The 25,049-nt window shown below is 42.0% G+C and overlaps 1 protein-coding gene across 3 annotated transcripts in view; it reads left to right on the forward strand.

The window, feature by feature from the left end:
* Positions 1-25,049, forward strand: part of MUS81 (MUS81 structure-specific endonuclease subunit) — a 307,431-nt gene that overhangs the window by 235,335 nt on the left and 47,047 nt on the right. For 2 of the 3 annotated variants that reach the window (XM_089658089.1, XM_089658090.1), the window contains one exon: positions 11,511-11,591. In XM_089658089.1, the coding sequence (XP_089514215.1) occupies positions 11,511-11,591 (81 nt within the window). Of the gene's footprint in view, positions 1-11,510; positions 11,592-21,950; positions 22,045-25,049 lie in introns of those variants that run through there. The other variant, XM_089658091.1, reaches the window with a different exon arrangement.

The raw sequence follows: 25,049 nt of genomic DNA on the forward strand, positions 1-25,049 counted from the left end.
TTGAGCCAATTAGAGATATACCTTTGGGATACCTCACCTGTAAAGTTGCCTTTCTGGTGGCCATTACGTCTGTTAGACATGTTTTTGAGCTGGCAGCTCTTTCTTCTTTCTTGTATTGCACAAGGATAAGGTGGTCTTGAGACCAAAGCCTTCTTTTCTCCCCAAGGTATGCTCTTCTTTTCACCTTTAGAATATTGTCTTCCTTTCCATGTGTCCTGATCCAAAGCAGGGCAAGAAATTTTCCCTACACTGCCTAGATGTTGATAGGGCTGTCGGGGTCCACCAGGTAGCCATGTCTATTCACCAAGCTGTGCCCTGTTTTGTTCTCCCTGCAGGCTTTTGTATAGGCCATCCTGTCTGTGGCTCCATCACTGCCAGGTGGATCAGACAAATTATTTCCAGAGTCTACGCTCTTAGGTTAAGAATTCCTCCTTTCACTATCAGAGAACACTCCAGTAGACCAGTTGATGTTTCTTGGGCTTTTCAGCATCACGCATTATGTATCTCAGATTTGCAAGGGTCCTCTCTTCACATGTTTTACCAGGCGGATGTTCAGGCCTTGGCTGATGCGAGCTTTGGCTGCAAGGTGCATCATCTCTTATTTTTGTGGGGTTTTTTTTTACTTTCTTAACCCCTATTTGTTGTGAACCTGTTGGCATTTTATGTTGTGTTGTTGCCCATCCTTCAGTTAGTTTTGGGACATCCTATGGTCTGTGGTCTATAAATACAAGTCTTATGTCCTGTACTGTATGATTAGGATAAAGAGAATTTTGACTTACCTGTAAATTTCTTATCTTGGTGTACAGTACAGGATGCAGTCCCCCCATCTCCTGTGGTCCCATCTACTGCTTGAGCACTTGATGCAGAATCCAGTGCCTGAAGCAAACATTACAGGCTGACCCTACACACTGGAGTCTGGGTACTGAGGGTTACTGATCCCAGGGCAAGAAGTCATCAGATCTTGATAGAAATTTCTTGAAGAAAAAGAAAAGGAAAAAAAAACTTCACCAAAAGGAGAAAAGGTCCATCACCTAAAGATATGAGCAAAAAACGTCAGTCTCACAGAGTGGTGGGGTTATTTGAGCACGCACTAGGAACGGCCGTAGTAAAGTTTTGGTTAGTAAAGTCTCCAATCACCTCAAGGTAGCCTGCATATAACCCATGGTCTATGAATACAAGCCCTGTGTCCTGTATTCTAGGATAACAAATTTGCAGGTCAGTCAAATTTTCCTTTTTTTTTTTTTTTCATACATCATGGAACACAGAGCAGGCTATATTCATGACCATCTGGGTTATGCACCACCTATAGGTGAACAGACACTGACAGACCAAAAACAGACAGGAAGTCCTCCACTATATAATCCCTCCCACAAAGGAAGCTCCTCAGTTTTTCGCCAGTGTCTTTAAGGCGATCGTCGCTGATGTGCTGCTCTCTGGAGAATACTAAAGGTCCTGGATCGGTTCTAATATGAATCAAGGCATTAGAGCAGAGGTGGCGAACACGCGGCTCTCGAGCCGCGTGCAGCTCCCGGCCAAAATGAATGCGGCTCTTTGCCTCTTATCATATTTTGTATACTGTGGCTCTTTGCCAAGTTTCATGTTTCTCTTATTTTTACCTGTTCCTCTATCCAGCGGCGCGCTGTCTTCCGGCTTCTGTAGTGTGGGCACTGGGCATGACAGCCGGGTGCCAAGTGCGCATGCGCAAGAAGCGGTGCTTTTTGTGAATGGTAAGGCGGTACCTGGGACACATGACAGATCCCAGAAGCCGCCGGACCAATCACAAAGCGCAAGTGCTTCTCGCTCATGCGCACTGGGCACCTGGCTGTCATGCCGAGCGCCATTACAGAAGCCGGGAAGACAGCACGCGGCTGGATCGAGGAACAGGTAAGATCAAACAAAAACTCTGCGGAAGTAAGAGCGGGTACCTGTCAAATTCAGGTACCCGCTCCCCACCTCCCCAAAGGTCAGCAGTCATCTGTACTGTCCGCAGTCTCTGGTCATCCCTGTGCTGTCTGCAGTCTCTGGTCATCCCTGTGCTGTCCGCAGTCTCTGGTCATCCCTGTGCTGTCCGCAGTCTCTGGTCATCCCTGTGCTGTCCGCAGTCTCTGGTCATCTCCTGTACTGTGTCTGCAGTCCATTAGTTCAGAATTTTTTTTTGTATAATTGTGTGTTAGAGTGAGAGAGAGAAGGGAGAGAGAGAGAGACAGGTGCCACAGCAACCTCCAGGGTAGTTGATGTGTTAGCTCTGGCTAAGTTGCATTTGATGTGTGTGTTGAGGGTGGACACTTACCTTGAAATGAACACATTGTTGTTTTGTAAGGGGAAGAAAGTGTTATGGTGAATAATATGGTTTTAATTATGTGTTTTTGTGTGAGTGTTTGTCTGTTTTGGCAGGTCACTGCGTGGTGTGGCTCTCTGACTTTCACTGTTTAAAATTTTGGCTCTTTGTGTCTAACTTGTTCGCCACCCCTGCATTAGAGTATTAGATCCCTTTGGATGGCAAGAGGCTAAAATTCATGGTACCCAAATCCCATTGGATAGGATAGAAGACTCCTTGGGGATTGCCTGTAATGTAGCTGTACGGCGCCAGACCCTGCATGACTGAACCCTGTGCAGTGTTAATCTGGCCAAGAAGTTTGGCAGTGGACCCCGTTGTCAGGGGTACTGAGTCCTTGAGAGTCTTTGAAACCAAGCCCACCGTGCTGGGTGAAGATTGGACCCCTACTAAAGGTCAGGGTCCTACAGCGTGACTGGGAAGCCACTCCAATACACTGTCTTTAGAAAAAAAAAAAAAAAGAAGAAGAGCAGACTGGTTTGGCTGTCAGATGCTTTTTTCACTACGGTCTCTTAGGGGAATGCTGTGGTGTCTATCTGCTTAGTAAGGCCAAGCTTTGAGTCTGGGAAGCATGAGGTTGGTAAGGATCTGTGCTTATGTTCAGATGGGTATGGCTGTAGAACAGTGTGCACATTTGTTTTTTTTCTCTGGATTCTGGCAGGCTGCAAGGGCTTGCACGTGGCCTGTGCACATGCTAAGTAGCGGCCAGAAGCGATAATTTGGTCATCTTACTTAGGGGAGTGAAGCCGGAGCACACATGGGCTGTTGGATCACTAAGGTTCCTGAAAGGCTGCAGGGACACAGAGCAGACTTTGGCTGGGACACGTCAGTACTCTCCTGGAATAAATCTGTATGACGAGACAGTACAGGATTCTGCTTTTATGTTGCCTTAGTTCCAAAAGGTTGCTTAATTTGGCTGCATGCAAGCTGCACTAGTGTTTGCAGTGCATACTGTGGTTTATTCCTGGAGATTGGTATATACTGTTGCCTTTTGGTACAGTCCCCGGGAACTGGTGAGAACATGTCTTGCAGGAAGTGGAGTGGGGGGAAGGGGGCACAGCAGGGAGGGGCATGAGTGCACTGCTGTTGGGTTCTGAGGTTCCTGGTCAAAATTCCGCCGTGATACCATCCCCTGAAAGACCAGAAGTGACAGGCCAATCTGAGCTGCTGTACTTATCTGGCATTGTAGCTACTACTAATGCATCCGCTTTGGCGTATGTCACTAACGATGACATAACAGCAGCATTATCAGGGCTGGAAAGCAAGATCGTAGGGATGATAGCTTCCATAACTCACGGTGAAAAGAAACGTGAAAGATCCCCTTCACCTGAGCCTCCTGTTCTCAAGCAGGAGTGGGTGAAGTGTGAGGAGGAGGAGGCTGTGAAAAAGTTGGAAGGTCTGGCGGAGATTTCCACTTCTGAAGAGTCAGAGCCTGAGGAGGGGCAGGTGCTATGTGCATTGCATGCACAAAGATTGCTGGTTCAGTCCCTTACCTCTGGTGGAAGCTTCAGCACATACTTCTCTCTGGGTTCTCTGCGGCCTCCAAAGAGTTCTCAAGCCTTTTTCTTTTACACCTGCTCCTGGAACAGGTGGTATATGCAGACCGGGAACACCCAGATAGGGTATGTGTTCCAGCCAAAAGATTTAAAAAATGGAACATGCGGCAGTAGATGCAGCCGGTTCTTTGCTGAATAGAAATTTAACTTGTCCAGTGGACAAAGTTCGGGTGTTTAAGGACCCAGCGGATAAAAAACTAGAATCACTACTGAAGGCTTCCCTTGCTCTGTCTGGGTCTGCCACACAGCCAGCCATGGTGGCAATTGGCATTTGTCAAAGTCTGAAAGTCCACATCAAGCGGTTAGTGAAAAAGGCTCCAGGGTAAGGGGAGGATACTGATGAGGGTTTGGCAGCACTACTCTGTGCCCTATGTTTTGCTGTGGATAACCTTAAAGATTCATTACAACAAATTTCACACAATACTCTAGTGTCCATGCACATGCAAAGAGTCTTATGGTTAAAAAGTTGGTCGGCTGAGCTACCATGCAGAAAGTTGCTGGTGGGTTTTCCTTTTCATGGGGAATGCGTGTTTGCCGAGGATTTGGATAAATACATCCAGAAAATCTTGGGTGGAAAGCGTTCTCTCCTGCCGCTTAAGAGGAAAAGTAAGCACCTGACCTATTAAGGGTCTGGGGCTTCGGCAGTTAGTTCCTCATCTTCTAGACACCAGCAGGCATCTGTGTCTAGAGTCAAGTCACAAGGCCAGGGGCAGAGGAAACCCTGGGTGCAGAAGTCCTTAAAGGCAGATTCAAAGTCCTCCTCTTTATGGAGGGGTGTGGGGGAGGCTACTACAATTTTCAAGTATCTGGAAGGAGGTGGTCCCATACAAGTGGGTCATTTCCACAGTTTCCCAGGGGTACAAACTGGAATTTTGGGTCATTGACCATCCTGATTCTTGGGGTCGAATGTACCCACAAACCAGCTGAAAAGGAACTCCTTATTGTGGGCACTCAACCAGCACGTCAAGCAAAAGGGTCAGGGACTTCTACTCAAACCTGTTCATGGTCCCAAAACCAAACTGGGACACAAGGCCAATCTTCGCTCTCAAAGCACTAAACAAACTTCTAAACGCTCATCTCTTTCAGATGGAATCGGTTCAATCGGTGGTGGCCTCACTGCAAAAAGAAGATTTTCTAGCATCCATAGACATCAATGACGCGTACCTTCATTTGCCAGCTTTTCAGGCTCATCAAAGGTTTTTGCGGTTTGCAATAGAAAATCGCCATTTTCAGTTTGTGGCAATGTCTTTTGGGCTGGTCACAGAGCTCCGAGTATTCATGAAGGTTCTAGCCCCATTGCTGGGCTTGCTAAGAACACAGGGGGTGTCAATCTAAGGATACCTGGATGATACTCACGGAGCACTCCTTCCAAATTTAAGGCAAAATGTAGCTCTTGCAGTGTGTACTGTAGAACGCCTTGGGCTGGGTTCTCATCTCTGAGAAGTCAGCTCCAGAGCCAGTGCAAAGCCTGGGGGTATTTGTGGCTAGTCCTGGATACGAAAGGCAAGAGTGTTTCTCCCTTCGGAAAAGCTGGTCTCTGAGAGATCAGGTGCGGAATATAGGAAGCAATAGGTATCCTTTGATATGTCTCTGCATGAAGTTGCTGGGAAAAAAGATGTCTACATTCCAGGAGGTTCCCTACACGCAATTCCACTCCAGACCTTTGCAGAGGAACATTCTATCTGTTTGGTGCAAGGAGGTCCAAGCATTTGGTTGCCATATGTCTTTATCCCCTGGGATATTGCAAAGTTTGAATTGGTTTGGTATGGAAGATGGTAACCACCGATGCCAGCCTCTCCGGTTATGGAGCTGTTCTGGAGATGGGCACAGTCAAGGGGGGGACTTGGACTCCACAAGAGAGAGTACTGCCCATCAATATCTTGGAACTTTTGGCAGTACACCTTGCTCTGAATGTTTGGACATACCAGTTGCAAAACCTCAATTAATCTTTCATAACAAGCGAGTCTTCAGAAACTGGGATTTCCACCCCTTCTTTCTTTGTTCTCTTTTCTGCTTGTTCCCTCTTCTTTCCTTGATTACGGCTAACTCACCACATTTTCTTTCTTCTCTTCTTTGAAATCCGTTACCAGAATAAGCCTCAACCATTGTACCAAAGCATGTATGGTCTTGAGATGGTACAAAAAAGAAAAAGCATTTCCCCGACTCTTCATAATTGAGGTGTGGATTCTAAACCAAAAAGCTTATAAGAAAAAGTTAGCAGCTAACAAGAGCAGCCTGCCAAAAAAGACGGTATATTATGAATCCTATGCGGAGTAAATATTCACTATAAATAGTGGATGCAAATATTTTATTGAGATCAGTTATATTTGGATTTAACACTATGGACTTCCTACACCAAAACATAGAAGATGTGTTAACCTTGATTCCAATGCCTACCTTTTCATGATCTAATTGATCTCAATAAAATATTTGCATCCACTATTTATAGTGAATATTTACTCCGCATAGGATTCATAATATATTGTCTTTTTTGGCAGACCTGCTCTTGTCAGCTGCTAACTTTTTCTTATATGGCCTTGAGATGACATGGTGCTCCTGGATTGATTATGTAAAAAAAACGTAGTATATCAAGATTTTGCTAAGGCATTTGATACAGTACCCCATAAAAGCTTCATTTACAAATTAAGGTGCTTTGACATTGAGGAGATTGTATATTCCTGAACAGATGGTGTGCAACCAGATGGTGATAAATGGCATATTTTATGAATGGCCTGAAGTTTTGAGTGGGGTACCCCCAGAGCTCTGTCCTTTAGACCAGTTCTGTTTAACTTGTTCATAAAGGATATAGCAGTTGTAATAAATAGTTTAGAGTATGTGAACCCCCACCTTGTAATACAACCCATTCCGTTTAACCATTTCAACCACTTAGAACGTGCCCATATGTCCTCAGGTGAAGTGGTTATCCTGGGATGATGCCTGCACCATCAGGTTTTGGTTTGATGTTTGTATGCAGTTACTGGCTTGTAACTGATTGGTTTGTATGCAGAACTGCACCAGATTTTGCACGCTCCAGTTTTAGTAAATCAAACCCTATGTAACCCCTATGTAACCCCTTTGATATAACATATTACAGTGTATTTTCAAGCACCACTTTTTTTAAGACAAGCTGCAGCATAATGTTATGATAAATGGGAGTTTGATCCCAATCCCTGCTGTATGTAACATTGATATAACATATGGACGTAAACATTTGTTTTCTCTGAATTTGATATTGTATTCCTTCCATACTGCTTTTTGTAGGTGAATATGTGAATTTAAAAAAATACACATTATAGATAAAAAAGAAGAGAAAAAAAAATATCCATTCTCCTAAGTATACTATATAAAATACAGTTATAGAAGAGATATCTAAAATTATTGAAAGAAATAATGGCATTGGGTACACATTTTTGATCATCACATAAGTTAATGCTATATAAATGATGGCAAGTTAATTCTCAGCACCACATGATGGGTTTATACTTTTCCTCTCTGTTGTGTAGGGAATTTTTTGGATGATCTTTCCAGTATCACCTTGCTTACCTTCATTTTGTGAGAGTGTCAACTATTTTGCATATGTAGTATATTTCTGTGTCACCTCCTTATGAATGCTTGGAGGTCTTATAATCTAACGGTATGTCTGTAAGAGATAGGGGTAATTTCCAGAAGCATCGAGATGATGCCAGCCTTATCTTATGAAACATCTGATGGACATGGTGGGCATGTACAATTACGTAACCAAGCAATATATTATTTTGTAATTGGTTAACTATGAATATATAACCATTTGTAATGGCCAGTGATGTCTGGTGTTTGTTATCTTGATTGTACAGTACTTAAACCGGCACTTCACACAAAGGCTTCCTCCACCCTCCTCTTCAACTTTTGGCACTTTACTTTTTGTCAGGAGAGCGGCTACTTGGTTTTGATAGGTACCCACTGTGATAATTGTGCGCACAGATATGGACAATGACAACCATAATTTGGATCATACTCTGCAAATGTCATTCTCACTCCAAATCATTCTCTCCCCCCTCCTTTTCTTTGAATGGAATGTGGTCTAAGTGTGTGCTGAGTTCAGGAGTGCACAGGGCACAGCTGGATATGCTTCATGGTTATAAACCCAATTAGCTGGTTCCAGGATGTCTGTCAGGCTCTTTCCTTGGCCTGGTCGTAAAGCTATAAATCCGCCAGTCAATGGACATGAAAGCATTCCAGTGTGGCAGTAAAACATACATCCCACTTGAAACGACTTTTTCATACAATTTCATAAATCCTGGCAGGAACAAGGTACAATAAAACAAAGCACATACTCAGATAGGTCATTTTAATACGAGTCACCTGATACCTTACAGCCCTGGGTGGCGTCTACAGGAGAGTAGAAAGCCATGTAATTTTATCTGGAACGGTAAGATATGTCATATTTGATGTCTGGACGTTCAGGATATCATTCTGCATATTAATCTGCCAGTGGTTAGGATGCTACATGGACCTATAGAAGGTTATTGACCATGGTATAAACGCAAGAGGGATTTGGTCATAGCCGGGGTCCCCGCCTAAACACCCCTCCCCAAATGAGGTGATTGGTTCTCTGCTTTAATGAGACACCCTGCTGGGTTCCTAGAAAACAGGCTGTCATGCCTGGAGAGAGAGATGCAGATATTCTCCCTTTTAACATCAGGAACCAACTTTGGGAGAAAAGGCACCCTTTTGTTCGGACACTTGAACGCTGCTTAAGCCAGGACTTGTGCAAGTATTCTACTTACTTAAACTTATTTCTTTTATCTCTCAGTTGTGTTATTTCTTTCTCTCTCTCTCTCTTTATATATATATATATATATATATATATATATTGGTTACATCTTTTCTGTAAATATTTTTATTGCACCATTTTGACCTTTTTAGTAATAAATCCTATTTTCTGAAAAGTGTTGAATTGTTTCTAAAGCTCTTTAATGCAAACTAAGAATCCCTGTCTCTGAAGAGTGCTACTGTGTGTTTTAAAACCTATGGATACATCTGTCTGCGGTGACAGTGTGTATAAAGTACAGACGTTTATTTAAACATCATAGTGTTACTGCTAAGATTTGTGAGTTTCCTCCTCTGTAAAAAAATGGTGGTGGCAGTGTGAAGGGTTAATTGCGTAATTAACCGTTTCCATACCAGGCACTTTTACCCCCTTCCTGCCCAGGCCATTTTTCAGGTTTCAGCGCTCTCACAGTTTGAATGACAATTGCGCGGTCATACAACATTGTACCCAAACTAAAATTTTATCATTTTCTTCACACAACTAGACCTTTCTTTTGGTGGTATTTAATCACCACTGGGGTTTTTATTTTTTGCTAAATTAACAAAAAAAGACCAAAAATTTTGAAAAAAAAAATAATTTTTCTTTGTTTCTGTTATAAACGTTTGCAAATAAATAATTGTTCTTCATAAATTTAGGCCAAAATGTATTCTACTACATGTCTTTGATGAAAATAACCCAAATTAGGATGTATTTTTAAGTTTGTACGAAAGTTATAGAGTTCACAAACTATGGCATAGATCTGAATATTGATCAGTCCTGAAGTACTGACAGCCAATCTCATTTCTTGAGGTCCAAGAATGTCAGAACAGTACAGATATCCCCCAAATGACCCCTTTTTGCAAAGTAGACAGTCCGACGTACTTCATTAGAGGCATGGCGAGTTTTTTGAAGTTGCATTTTTTTGTCATTTTGCGAAAAATGAAAAAATAAAAAAAATTATTTTCACTATTTTTTTTTTTTTACATACTGTCACCAGTGCAGTACAGCGTCATCATATAACTGGCATGGCGGTGATCAGGGACACTGACTGGTGACAGTATGGAAAAAAAAATATATATATATTTTTTTATTATTATTTTTAATTTTACATTTTTTTTACGTTTTTTTTTTTTCATATTTCACTATGACCGAAGTAGTACAATGTTACCATAGTAACATTGTACTACTTTGGGGAAGTGATCAGTATTTTCTTTTTTTTTTTTTTTTTTATTTGCTTTGCTATAAGCAAGCATTTACCTGAATGACATCGATTCATTCAGGGTTTTTTTTTTTTTTTTTTTTTTTTTGTGCTTAGCTGTGATTTGGCCACAGCTAATCACATGACACAGCTGGGCTGTGATTTGCCCAGCTTGTGCATGTGATCGCTGTGACCAATCACAGCTACGCACACTAGTATACAATGGATGGCATGAATGAAGCCATCCATTGTATACAACTGTCATGTGACCTGCTGTGATTGGTCACAGCAGGTCACATGGTATTGGCAACGGGGCCGGTACTCAGATCTGTCATTGGCCGTGTCCGAGGTACACGGCCGGTGACAGATCGCGCCGCTGCGTGGCTCTGCAGGCGCGCAAACTGCGCATGCCCGGGAGGACGCCATATGGCGTCCACCCGGAACGCTAATGGATTTTGCACTCCGCCATTCGGCCATTGGCCAGGCAGCTAATGGGTAACCTGACCCAGTAACAATCGCTCTCAGGGTGTTGGCACCTAGATTGGAGTCCAGTGAGCTGGGAAATCTTTGTGCAGGGTGCAGCTGAGAGTGGCATTGTTACGCAAGTGGCAGCACGATTTTAGATTGGCTAGTCCTTCGTTCACAAGGTGGTGAGAAGGATTGGGGTCTGACACCGCGCCTGTCACACCCACTATCACTTTCTCCCTGGAAATCTGAGAGGAGGCTCGGTTTGGTTCCCCCACTCTTTGCCAGCAACCTTCTGGGACACATCACAGGTGTCAGAAGATGTGGAAACAGTCACAAAGCTTGGCACAGCTCACACTTGCACAGTGGGAAGCCGGTTGTTAAGTCACAAGGAGACCAGTAAAGAACTGGCCTGGATAAGGATGGCACTGGATCCTTGGACAGGTATTGCCCTTTTATTAAAAGTCAGCAGCTACAGTATTTGTAGCTGCTGACTATTGATTGTTTCTTTTGAGGGTGAAGATCCTCTTTAAAAACTATCTGAAAATAAGCCGTAGTAGTCTTCTATTTCACTGGCTAACCCACACATTTGATCAGAATGTATAATAAACTCTTATCTAATTTGGACCTTGTCACAGACTTGTTGTCTCTTTTGGGACAACTTCATATTCACTGTACACAGGACACTATATTTGCCGCTCTGTGGATGAGGTATGGTCAACCAGCTCACCCATTAGCTTGCACTCAGGCTTGCTCAGGGTGGACCCTCCATATGCAATGTCTTTTTAAAAAATGATTAGCACATCCGACCTAACATAAAACTCTTTTCTAAGGTAGCAAAATAGCAATCTAGTCAGATAATGCGTTTCAACATTTAGTGGGCCTTTTTCAAATCCATTTGCATTTAAAAAAAAACCTGGTGAAGATCAAGTGCATTATTCTTCTTGGGCGCTATATTATGACCGTTTTAATTTGAAAAAAATGTTTGTAGATGCTGATTGTTTTTTTTTTTTGTTTTTTTTATTAAATGACATTGTAAAAGAGATATACAAAATGAATTTGAGAATGACATTGTATACACATAACTGAGCATCACATTTTTTATGCCATATGAATGTGTTAACCCGAGCACATTATAGACAGTTGTCTCTTCTGTTTGTCACCTAGTCTCTTGTCTGCTTATGAGAACTGTTCTACTGAAGAGAAGGAAAAACTACTGTCAAGCGTGAAATGTGGGAAGCTTCAGAGGTATGTGATACAAAATGCAGTGCTATACTTTTTGTTACCACTGTCTTTGTGTAAAACATTTACTGTATACTTTAGTCAAAAAAATACTCCTGAGTATTTGTTAGATATACACAGTTGTGTTCAAAATAATATCAGTGTGTTGAAAAAAGTGAATAAAGCTCAAAATCCTTCTAATAGCTTTTATTTCCATACACACAAATGCATTGGGAACACTACACATTCTATTCCAAATCAAAACATGAAGAAAAATATATTAAATTTGTGTTGTTCCTCTAAAAAAAATTGAAGAAAAGTGAATATTAGACTGTTCAAAAAAATAGCAGTGTTTGTATTCTTTACAAACTCAAACATTCACTATATAAACTGAAAAATGTTTGAAGATTTTGCTTTCCTTTGAATTACTTAATTAATATTTAGTTGTATAGCTACTGTTTCTGAGAACTGCTGTATATCTGTGTTGCATGGAGTCAACCAACTTCTGGCACCTGTGAACAAGTATTCCAGCCCAGGATGATTGGACTACATTCCACAGTTCTTCTCTATTTCTTGGTTTTGCCTCAGAAACTGCATTTTTGCTGTCACCCCACAAGTTTTCTATTGGATTAAGATCCGGGAATTGGGCTGGCCACTCCATAACATCAATCTTCTGGAACCAAGACGTTGCACGTTTACTGGTGTGTTTGGGGTCGTTGTCTTATTGGAACACCCATTTCAAGGGCATTTTCTCTTCGGCATAAGGCAGCATGACCTCTTCAAGTATTCTGATGTATTCAAACTGATCCATGATCCCTGGTATGCGATTCATAGGCCCAACACCGTAGTATGAGAAACATCCCCATATCATGATGCTTGCGCAACCATGCTTCAGTGTCTTCACAGTGTACTGTGGCTTGAATTCAGTGTTTGGGGGTCGTCTGACAAACTGTCTCCGGCCACTAGACTCAAAAAGAACAACCTTACTTTCATCAGTCCACAAAATGTTGCGCCATTTCTCTTTAGGCCAGTCAATGTGCTCTTTGGCAAATTGTAACCTCTTCAGCACGTCTTTTTTTTTCAACAGTGGGACTTTGCGGGGGCTTCTTGCAGATATCTTGGCTTCACATAGACGTCTTCTAATTGTAACAGTACTCACAGATAACTTTGGACCTTCTTTGATCTTCCTGGAGCTGATTGTTGGCTGAGTCCTTGCCATTTTGGCTATTCTATCCATTCGAATGGTAGTTTTTCGCTTTCTTCCACGTCTTTCAGGTTTTGGTTGCCATTTTAAAGCATTTGTTATCATTTTAGCTGAGCAGCCTATAATTTTCTGCACTTCTTTTATATGTTTTCCCTCTCCAATCAACTTTTTAATCAAGTTACACTGTTCTTCTGAACAATGTCTGGAACGACCCATTTTCCTCAGAATTTCAGAAAGAAATGCACTGTAAGCAGCATGCTGCCTTCCTTCCTTAAATAAGGGCAATAATTGCCACCTGTTTTTCAAAGAATGAATGACCTCACTAATAGAACTCCACACTGCTATTATTTTGAACATGCCCCTTTCAATTAGTGATTCAATTACACAGAATCATCAGCATGCATGTCATGACTGTTGGGTCTGTTGGATTTCTATTACTCTACTACACCTGCTAGTAAATTATTTGCCATGTAGAAATATTATTTCTACCAAAAACAGTAATTGATCAGGTTAGTGATGTCTGACTATTATTTTGAACACAACTGTACATGCGCTTACCAGACTGCAAACTTCTGAAACTCTGGTCATTTATCAGAAAGCTGCTTTATGAACGTGATTCTCTGTGTATCCTCTAAAGCAACCACAAGGTGCTGCAAAGGAGCTACAATTCTCAGCATTTCTGAAACATTGGGAATGTATTTCTGAATATGCTAAACTCATGGCTCTGCAAAGATCTGTTGCTTTCTTATGACATTTTATACCTTTTCCTACTGTGTAACATTGGATAAAATTTCTGTGACAGGCCTAACCAGTCATGCTGTTCCAATGCAGTAATATTTGTGAAACTGCTAACTAGAAGCAAATACCCAAATCGGATGCTGTATGCTTGTTGTAAGTCAAATGTCTCAGAAATTATTAAAGCAAATTTCACCTAGGCAGCTATCATTTTTAAAAGGCAATTGGTAATGGCAGCCTACTTATTTTTCTTAATGCATAATTACATTGAAGGTGAACTCCAGGCAAACCGATAAATACAGATGAACCACATGTATGGGGTCTGTTTTACCTGCGAAATAATTTGTATTTGTGACCATCCAATCCTAAAATTTACACAGCTTTGATTTTATTTCTCATTCATAGAGAGACACAGAAAGTTTCTCATCTTCGACTTATACTGCTGCCTACACTGGACATTGGCAAACAGCAGCCACACAGAACTCCGATATTATATCTGTTCCTGCTGCCTGCCTACAGTGACATGAACAATGAATGAATGGATGCCATTCATAAAAATTATTACTTTTAACAGTAATCATCACTGTTATAAGCAATCATAGTGTAAAAAAAAAATGTTGATCACTTCCCCATAGTAATACAGTGTCACTATGACAACACTGCACTGCTCTGCTCACAGTATGTAAAAAAAAAAAAGTGGAAAAAATGAAAACAAAAATTGAAAAACATATTTTTTCTTATCTACATATTGTTGAGTAACCAACCGGTAAACGGTTTAAAGTCTTCTCCCAAAAATCTGTTCTCGCAAATGAGCTCTGATCTTCGCCCTATCCAGGCTGTGAATTCGCTTTGCCTGACTATGGCTGACTATTCAGAATCCATTAATAGGGACCCAGATACTGTTGAGGTTGATCCTTTGCTTTATAGAATGGCTGTATCTTTAAATTTCAGTTGCGACGGTCTGCAGGAAATTTCCCATCTCTCACAGAGGTCTTCTCAATACACATGCATATTGCACTTTAGTTAAAAAACACTGGGCTGCGGAACTTTTACATAAGAAGCTTATCATCTGCATGGCCTTCAAGGATTATGGGGTTGATTTACTTAAAGCAAATAGGCTGTGCATGTTGCAAAGTGCATTTGCTCCAGAGTTTAGTAAATAAGCATGAGCTCTGCTGACTTCAATCATCAAATCACGTGCTAGCAAAAATTCTGTTTTTTTTTTATTTTCCTTGCATATGATTGGATATTCTTTGCAAAGTGGAGCTTTACCTCATTTACTAAGTTCTGGAGCAACTGCACTTGCAGAGTGCACAGTCTATTTGCCTTTAGTAAATCAACCCCAATGTCTTTTCAGACCAGACCATTATCAGCAGAGGAAGCCCAGCCACAAACTGGGCAGGTTCATCCCTTTCTGAGGGTCAGTATAAAAGTCTTTTTTTCATTGTACCAGTCCTGCAGCATCCACATTCAGAGCCCAGGGTTCCACCCTGCCCTGTCAAAGCACAGTCTATTAGATCTGTGAGTGCTTCTTGGCCTTCATCAGGCAACTGATTTGCAAGACTGACAACTAGTCCACTGTTCACAAAGTGAAAATGTGAACTAACACAATACACCCTACACTCCCCTTCCCCCCCTCCCGGTCCCCAATGTCTTTATCTCTGTAGCTACTGAGCTAGTGTCAGTCCAGCAGTCCAGGAACATGAAATCCCTGCTCTTCTCCCTCTTCTCTGTGCAAGTCTTCCAGGACAGACCAATCAGATTCACTCTGTTCTGTCCTTGATGTGCTCCACAGAGAAAAGTGAGAATGAGAAGAGTGGGGATTTCACATCCTTGGACTGGCCCATTGGTATTGACAGCTCAGCATCCTTGGAGGTAAGTACAGTGGAGACGGGGGGTACGGTATTACTTCTTATTTTCATATTCATTATTTGAGATGTTGGTTTTTTTTTTCTCCCATTGTGTATTGTTGCACCCTTTGTAAAGGATGGTTGGAGCCCATCTCTCCGTCCAATAACATTTTCCCCTTAGTGAGGATTATATGACCTGGGTTAGAGCACTAGCTGTCCAGTCCACACCTTTGTCATGGCAAATTCAATATTGGTTTGACCCTTTCTTCGTCTAGCTTTGATTCAGGAATTGATCCCTTCTGTAATTTTTGTACAGATCTCCATATCTGTTGGATCTCTCAGTGGCTGATGCCTGCCCTATTTTCTTTTCAGTGTCCCACATTTTAAGATTGCCTAAAGTCCTGTGTACCTTAATGGACAATATAGAAAACAAGAATCTATTAAAGTGGATGTAAACCAGTAAAGTCATGAAATCTGAACAGAGCACAGCTATCTGTTGTGTTTGCTTGTCTCTCTCCAAAAGTGTTGTTTCTCTCTGGTGCTTCTTTCTCTGTTATCAGCATGTGTCACTTCTGAGAAGTTTTCCTGACACATGAGATACATTTGGGGGGGGGGGTCAGAGCTCAGCAGACAGCTTGTCTGTTCAGAACATAGCTTCTGTTTGCTGTGTGGAGGGGGGGGGGGTGTTCCTTTCCCCAAGTCAGCTCTCAGCTCTAACAGCAGCTCCCTACCCCCTCCTCTTTAATACTGAGAAATGCAGAAGGATTTTACCTAAAATTAGCCCTTTTAACTAGTTGCCCACCGCAGATAGCCGAATGACGGCTGCACTGCGGCTGGCCAGTTTTGGGAGGGCGTCATATGAAGTCCTCCCAGAATGCGCCCTCCTGCGCATCCTACGGACACAGCTGATCATGTGATGTGGTAAAAGGCCAATCACAGCGGCCTTTTACCACATGATCAGCCATGTCCAATGACACGCTGATCACCGGGAAATACAATTGCCGGTTCTCGGCTGCACTTTCCTCACTCTGTCAGAGTGTGAGGTAAGTACTGCCAAGAACTGGCATTTGTCAGAGCAGGGATCGGCACCGATCAGCAGGGCACTGATGATTGGTGCCCAGCAGTGCCACCCATGAATTCCGCCCACCTGTGCCCAGTAGTGCCACCCACCTGTGCCCAGCAGTGCCACCCACCTGTGCCCAGCAGTGCCGCCCACCTGTGCCTAGAAGTGCCCACCAGAGCTCATCAGTGCTGCCCAGTCAATGCCACCCAGCAGTGCCGCCAGTCAGTGCCCAGCAGTGCCGTCTATCAGTGCTGCTTATCAGTACCCATCATCAGTGCCAGTTCATCAGTTCCGCCTATCCGTGCTGCCCATCAGTGCCGCCTAGCAGTGCCCATCAGTGCAGCCTCATCAACGCACATCAGTGAAGGAGAAAAATTACCTGTTTGCAAAATTCTATTATAGAAACAAAGAAACTTTTTTTTTTTTTGCTATTTTTTTGTTTATAGCGCAAAAAGTAAAAGACCCAGTGGCAAGAAATACCACCAAAAGAAAGCTCTATTTGTGAGAAAAAAATGATAAAAATTTGATATGGGTATAATGTTGCATGACCACGCAATTGTCATTCAAAGTACGACAGTGCTGAAAGCTGAAAATTGGCCTGGTAAGGAAGGGGTATAAGGCAAGTGGTTAAAGGGATGTACAAAAGAGTAGACTGCAAATAAACAAGTAAAACCTATGTAGGAGGATTTGTTTCACCTCTGCATCATCTGAGGCTATTAACTTCACTGGGTATATGAGAGGGTTTACAACCACCCCTTTGTATTCTTGGCTCTTTGTAGTGCTTGCTCACAAAAGTAAGGCATGATGGTTAGAGGTGAGGTATACAGGGGCTAGCTTAACTTTTTGCCAGTGTCCCAACCTTGTCCGGAGGGCAGTATAACTTGGTTAAGAATTCCTTAATTCCTGTGTCCCTCATTCAACTTCCAGAAAGAGTTTATGGTAAGTAAAAAAAAAATATATATTATTTTTCTGTACTGTAGTTAAAGTGCACATGTGCCCATACTATGCACATGAAAGTACTTTTATATTCTGAACAAGCAGAAAATTTTGCTTTCACAACAAACAAGCCCTCATTTACTTCTGTGAATGTAGAGAAATTTAACTTCAGGGCTGGTAACATAGGCTCAGAAATCTTGGCTAGTTCCAAATTACTTTCCAATGAAGCACTATCTTTGCAGGTGGTCAGTGGGTGTGCGGTTAGAAACCAAATGAAACGTGACTAGGATCTTTGAAGTACAAATTACTTTACAGTACAATAATTCAGAGAGGTCAGGCCTAGCTTGTTTTAGAACTTTTTTACTGCTTGTATGTCCATACTCTGGACACAGGTGCACATTAAGTAACACAGTTAAGTCACCTACTCTCCCCAGCCTTGAATTGCATGGCAACAGAATAAGGGGGCAATCTTTTTGCTCCTGTCAGCATCTTCCTTTCAAAAAATTTGAATGCAGCATACCTGATTGGCCCCAAGCCCTTGTCTTTAACTCTTCTGGTCTTAGTTCTGTTGTAAAAGAAATTGCAGGAGGCTGATAGCGAGTCAGTCATGCCCTTACACTATTTGAATTTAAAAATACATTTACTGATTTTATTAAAACACAACTGCTTTCACTGAGTGACATTTTTGACCAGCGATTTGCAGAAGCTACAGGTAGTTAGTATGCTGTTTCCCCAAAGGCTGTACTATTATGCAAAGCTCCCTGTATGTAAGCACCAAAAATCACATGTACAGACCAGAACAAATCAGCACTGTTTGTGGAGTTTTGTCCAGTCAGTAGTCTGTTCATCAGTGCTAATAAAACAGTAAAGAATATAGATCATTTGGTGCTACTGGCTGCTTTCTCATAGCATATGCAGTAATAGAACCTCAGATATGTGCTAAATGGCAGATATGAGTGTCTGTTGAAGAGCAGCTCTTCCATGGTTTGTTTAATTAATTTCATGATCGGTGACTTTTCTTGTATATTTCTCTTTTTTAAATAAATCATGTTTAAACCATGAAAGAGAGAACGAGAGGATGCATTGCTGATCTCCTTCTGAAGATTCTGGGTACCTGTCTGTTAGGGTCTCGGTCAATGGCCTTTTTTTTAATGTCAGAACTATTTCTCCATGTAAGTCCATGGAAATTTAAAGGCAGTGTAATACAAGTTGATACATCTTAGAAGATCAAATGCACTTGTCAACAAACTCTAAATGATCTCTGAAGCATCTCAAACTGACCTCAAATAAAAAGAGACTACACTAGAAAGTAAGCTGCATGTTTACACAAGCTCCAACCCCTTTAAAAGAGACCTTTATTCTGACCCATTTGCTTTAATAACCAATGGCCCAAACCAGATATGCAGATCTGAAAACTCAGAGAAGATTCAGACGTTCTGATCAGTCAGGCAGCTATAATTTTCAGAAAGTTCGGTGGCAGTCTTTGTTTCTCTTAGGACATCTTTCTTTTCAAGGCTGCACTCCAAATAATTAATCAATAAAATCAGGTTCTTGGATTGCCAACATTCTTAACTCTTCATGTGTCTAAACTAAAACATGTTGTTATTATTATTATAATACAGGATTTATATAGCGCCAACAGTTTGCTCAGCGCTTTACAGTATAACGGGAGACAATATAGCAACAGTACAATTCAATACAATGCTCCTCGGAGCTTACAATCTAGGAGGGAGGGGCTAGTAGTACAAAAGGTAGTAATTGTGGGGAATGGACGGGTTGGAAGAGTAGAAGATGCCATTGTTAGCTGAGGGCAGGATAGGCTTCCCTGAAGAGAGAGGTTTTCAGAGATCGCCTAAAAGTGAGCAGAGTAGGCGATAGTCTGATAAATTGAGGTAGAGAATTTCAGAGGATGGGAGAAGCTCTGGAGAAGTCCTGCAGACGAGCATGGGAGGAGGAGACAAGGGAGCTAGAGAGCAGGAAGTCCTGCGAGGAGCGAAGAATACGGTTTGGGTGATATATAGAGATAAGATCGGTGATGAAATTTGGGGCTGAGTTATAAATGGCTTTATACGTTATTGTTAATGTTTTCAATTTTATCCGTTGGGCAACGGGAAGCCAATGGAGGGATTGGCAGAGAGAGGTGTCAGATACAGAACGGTTAGTAAGGTGGATGAGTCTGGCAGCAGCATTCATGATAGACTGAAGAGGGGATAGCCTGCAATGAGGTAGGCCAGTGAGGAGGGAGTTACAATAGTCAAGGCAAGATATAACAAGGGAGTGAATAAGTTGCTTAGTGGTTTCCGAGGTTAGGAACGGGCGTATCTTGGAGATGTTGCAGAGGTGAAGTCTACAAGATTTGGACAGCGATTGGATTTGGGGCTGAAAGGACAGATGGGAGTCTAGGATTACAGCTAGTACCCTGGCATGAGGGTAAGGACTGATGATTGTGTTATTGATCTTGATGGAGAAGTCGGGGAGGGGGCACGGGCTGGAGGGAATACTAAGAGCTCAGTTTTGGAAAGATTGAGTTTGAGGAAGTGGAGTGACATCCATGCCGATATGTCACTTAGTAGGTTAGTAATGCGAGAGGAGACTGAAGGGGTGAGGTGAGGGGTAGAAAGATAGATTTGTGTGTCATCAGCATAGAGATGGTACTTAAAGCCATAAGAGTTTATCAAGTGACCAAGGGAGGAGGTGTAGATGGAGAAGAGAAGGGGTCCAAGGACGGAACCTTGAGGGACCCCTACAGAGAGAGGGAGTGAAGAGGAGGAGGCAGCATTATAGGTAACGCTGAAGGAGCACTGCAATAGGCAGGAGGAGAACCAGGAGAGCGCAGAGTCTCGGAGGCCAAGAAAGTGGATTTTTTTAAGGAGGAGGGGATGGTCAACAGTATCAAAAGCCGCAGAGAGGTCAAGTAGTAAGAGTACGGAGTAGTGGCCATTGGTTTTAGCTGTTAGTAGATAATTAGTGAGTTTTAGTAGGGCAGTTTCAGTGGAGTGGAGTGCGCGAAAGCCAGACTGTAAAGGGTCAAGAAGGTTGTTGTCGGTGGGGTGGGAGCTCAGGCGATTGTAGACTAAGCGTTCTAGGAGTTTAGAGGCAGCAGGGAGATGGGTCTTAAGTTCGGGTTGGTGGGGTCCAGGGAGGGCTTTTTAAGTATGGGAGTGATGTGTGCATTTTTTAGAGGGGAGGGGAAGGCACCGTTCAAGAGGGAGAGATTGAAGATGTGAGTGAGGGAGCCTAGGATGGAAGAAGAGGGTGACCATAGTAGTTGTGAGGGGACAGGATCCAGGGGGCAGGTAGTGAGATGGGCTTCTGAGAAAACTTTAGTGACCTCTTCGGTAGTAGCAAGGTCAAAAGAGGAAAGTGTTGAGGGAGGTTTAGTATAAGGTATGCTAAGTGGGATGGATGTCTGTGCAGTGGCAATGCCCCTACGAATTGCGTCAATCTTGTTTATGAAATGATTTGCAATCTCGTGAGCAGTGAGTGAGGTACTGGGTGGAGGTGGAGAAAGTAGAGAGTTAAAAGTAGAGAAGAGACGACGAGGACTGGATGACAAGGTATTAATAAGAGTGACAAAGTAGGCTTGTTTGGCAGCATGAAGGGAGGACGTATATGTTAAGAAAGCAGATTTATATAGGGTGAATGCTTGTTGAGATTTGGTTTTACGCCACAATCTCCAGCACACGGCTATGTCGTTTAAGATTTCTGGTGTGGTCAGTCTGCCAAGGTTGTAACGGTCGGGGCCTGATGCTTCGTGTTGTTAGAGGAGCAAGCGAGTCTAATGCGGATGAAAGCAAACTGTTGTAGACAGCAGTGGCCAGGGCAGGACAGGGGAGAGATTTTGTCATAGAGTTGGTCAGTTGCAGAGTTCAATGTTCAATGTCTTCTGTGAACTGCATCAGTTGAATGTAGGAACTTCTTCCCAGGATCATGATTTTTCTTGGCAGTTTTATAAAAATGTTGCCAGATATATGCCAGAGTTTACATCACAGTCTGTTAACTCACCAGATAACGAATTATATTTTTCTCTCCTAGATGTCTTTTAAGCAGCTGAGCCTGGCCTCTTTCTTTCTCTCCCTCAGCTTACATCCTTAACATTAAGATCATTATTCTGACCTCTCTGAATTCTTACTGTAAAGTAATTTGTACTTCCCAATAACATTTCATTTGGTATCAGTCACCCTAGTTTGTTTTACCTTTTTTTATTTTAATGTCTCAGTAACACTGTATTAAACTTAATTGTTCATGTTGTCCCTATTTCTTTCCACCACAATAAACTTCTACTAAGGTGAGGCAATCCTAAATGGTATAGTTAAGCATCAGGCATCCCAACGCAGTTAATGGGATTATGCAGAGTGAGCATGATGTTTAAGGCCACAACTCTGTCATTTGCTGCTGTCATATCTCGTGTCAACTTGTGTTCTCTGACATCCAATCTGACATGGCAAGCATATCAATAAACTAAATTTCACATCATTTATCATGTACCTTGTTGAAAGTTGAAATCACCTTTAACATAAATATAATAAAGTTTAGCCTCTGATTCTGGTGCAGCTTGGTTGCCATTGATTACAGTTACATTTTTATTCTTTCTGTAGAAACCTTGGACCCGTTCTGAGCAGAACTATTGCCCAACTTTACTGCACTAAAGAAGCATTGTCCTGATGTATTCTAATGGAACAATACCACATTATATGATGCCTTCACAGAGGAATTAGAGATAACAGGGTGTTATCCATATTCCCTTGCAAGGAAAGAGGTCATCTGTTCACTATGCATAATACTTCTTACAAAATAAAATACTGTAGCCAGTCTGCTATTTCTGTTGCTATGTGGAAGAATATGTTATTACACCTGTAATGCCAATTAGTATATAGCATTTGTGAATTTAAGCATAGTTCAGCTATCAAAAACTGTGCAGGTAAGTAATGCCTGTAGATAAAAAAAACTGTTCAGCTTTGTCCAAGATTGCGTAATGACCTTGCTCTAAGTGTAGACTATTTACGTACTTTATGAAGTCTTAGTGAAAAACTCCCAGAGATGGTATCATCCCATCCTGCCTTGTTGCTAGGACATTGCTAAGAGATTCCGGGCTCTTACTATTCACCTCCACCAACACTGAGCTCAGACCTTCTCTGTCAGGGGAGAGAACGTGCATGTGATGGATTTTAAATCTGAGAGAGAGAGAGCTCTTGTTATGGTGGAGGTGAATAGTAGGGATTGTTAGTCTCCTAGCAACAAGACAGAATAGAAGGATGCAATCTTTGAGAATTTTTCACTCAGGTTTCAGGAGATTTGTAAATGGCCTACACCTATAGCAGGGTTATTATTCAACTTTAGTCAAAGCTTCACAGTTTTGTTTTTTGTTTTTTTTTGGGGGGGGGGGCGGGTTTATCAACAGGTGCCCCTTACCTGCATAGGTAGGTTTTTGGTAAATGTAAACTATGCCTTTAAGCCTGTAGGAAAGAATAATGATTATGTCAAGGCCCTAAACAGAATCTGTTGCTCTGTGGTCTTTTAAACATGTCATGTTGTACAGAACATTTTTTTTTGCTTCAGAAATGACTGTAGACAGTAACCTTTTCTACTGTGATTGATTGCTTCCCTTTTTGCTTTGGAATTCAATTCCAAAAATTTCTTCTAATGACCAGCTACCAAGGCATTGTTTCTTGGACATGGACTACCTCATCAAATGTTAAAAACACATGCATCTTCCCTTTCGTGTTTAATGCAGGCGTGTATATTTCAAAACGTATAACTTGGGATCATGTATTTTGTACAAGTAAAATATGCATTATCTGAGTTGGATCAATTCATGTCCTAAATTCAATAATAACACATTTTTTTTCTAGGTTTGCCCTGGGACTTTGAGTGAGGTACACCCCACACACAACCACATATTGTAATTAATACACATGATTACAGGTTTAATAATATATAGATACAAATTTCATCACCGTAAAATACAGTTAAAATAATATTAAGCTAGTTTATAATATATAAATTCATACACAATTACAATGTTGTTGTACATATACATTCTAACTATTGATACATAAGTGTGTAGCAGTTTGCTACACACTCATGTATCAATATTTAGAATGTATATGTACAACATTGTAATTGTGTATAAATTTATATATTCTAAATCAACTTAATATTATTTTACTGTGATGAAACTTGTATCTGTGTATTAATAAACCTGTAATCATGTGTATTAATTACAATATGTGGTTTTGTGTGGGGTGTACCTCATTCAAAGTCCCAGGGCAAACCTAGAAAAAATTGTGCATATACTGAATTCGGGATGGAGGTACATTACAAAAATAATGGTGTCTTCAGATCACATCTTATATATGTTTGTAAATTCAATAATAAAATATATTTTGTAGACATTATTTGCCTTATAGTTTTGATTTAAGCTCTGCAAAAATGTTCCAGCATTAACCGCTTCCCGACCGCCCTACAGCAGAAATACTGCTACAGGGCGGCACAGGTGTGTGTATACATATATATACACGTGATTTTGCATTTCCGGGTAGGGATCGCTTACGGCTGTCAATCACTGTGTCCCGGCCAGTGATTACCCGCCAGCGCCCCGTAATTTCTGAGCATCTCCGACGGGGAGGAGGATTGTTTTGTTCACTAAAAGTTCTCCCTGTCAGCTCGGGTACACTGCTCTGGATGCCGACTGAAGAAATCCCAGATGTAAGTCTTCTGTTGTGGAGTGGAAGGACCAGCAGAAGAGCGGGATTGTGGTGCAGTCAGGTGGATGAACGATCCTGCTCCTCTGCCTGTTCTTCATTTCCGTAAACCGACTGGAGGATTTTAATATGTAAGTCTTTTGCATTAAAGCCTTTACTGTGTTACACTATTCTCATCTGGTGCCTCCTTTCCTCTGCTTCCCATGGCACCTGTCACGACACCTGTCATCTTCCCTGCCAGGTGGAACTTTGAACACATATCACCGAGTTACAAGCGTCTCCCTGCATGGTCCCACTGCTGCCACCGATCCATCCACCTGACTGCACCCCGACCCCGCTCATCTGTTGGTCCTTCCACTCCACATGCCTACTTAAGGAATCCCAGATGTAAGTCTTCCATTTTTACAGTTTTTCACTGAGTTTACTCCTCCTGATCTAGCGCCCTCCCTTTCTCCTGCTTAACTCTGTAGACTTGCTCGTTGGAAGTGCAGCAGGACAAAAGTGCATAGTTTGAACAGCAGTAGTTGGAAAACAGCAGGAGTTTGGAAACTGAAAACTATCATTGGTTAGTACTTGTGTTTGAATTTAAGTAAATCTTTTTTTAAATGTCTGGTTTAGTTCAGTGCAGCACTTGTTTGGTATTTGTTTTTTTGTAGTGCTTTTTGGAAGCTGGGATGCTGTCCCATTTGTATGCAGATTTCTAGTCTACGTGATATTGCTTATCACGTATCTGGTGATGGAGGCCAATGGAGAGAGGGCTTCCCTTGCGGTTAAGTTCCAGACTCCCCTGAGAGTGGGACAGCGGGAGTCAGGCCCAAAGTGGCACAGGTCGCCTGTAAGAGTGCTGGTTGGTGGTCCATCCCGAAGCACAGCTGATATACAGAGATAGGTCTGCAGACGGGTGGCGCCTGTGCAAGGTATGCAAGACCTTCCGGGTTTTAGAGATTTACTGGATAGCCAGTTCAAGGCAAGGTCAGGTACCGGGTGGGAATC

The sequence above is a fragment of the Staurois parvus genome, unplaced genomic scaffold (genome assembly GCF_062004578.1).
Source record: "Staurois parvus isolate SC_StPar_1 unplaced genomic scaffold, SC_StPar_1.0 ptg001051l, whole genome shotgun sequence".
In the NCBI taxonomy this organism is placed as follows: Eukaryota; Metazoa; Chordata; class Amphibia; order Anura; family Ranidae; genus Staurois; species Staurois parvus.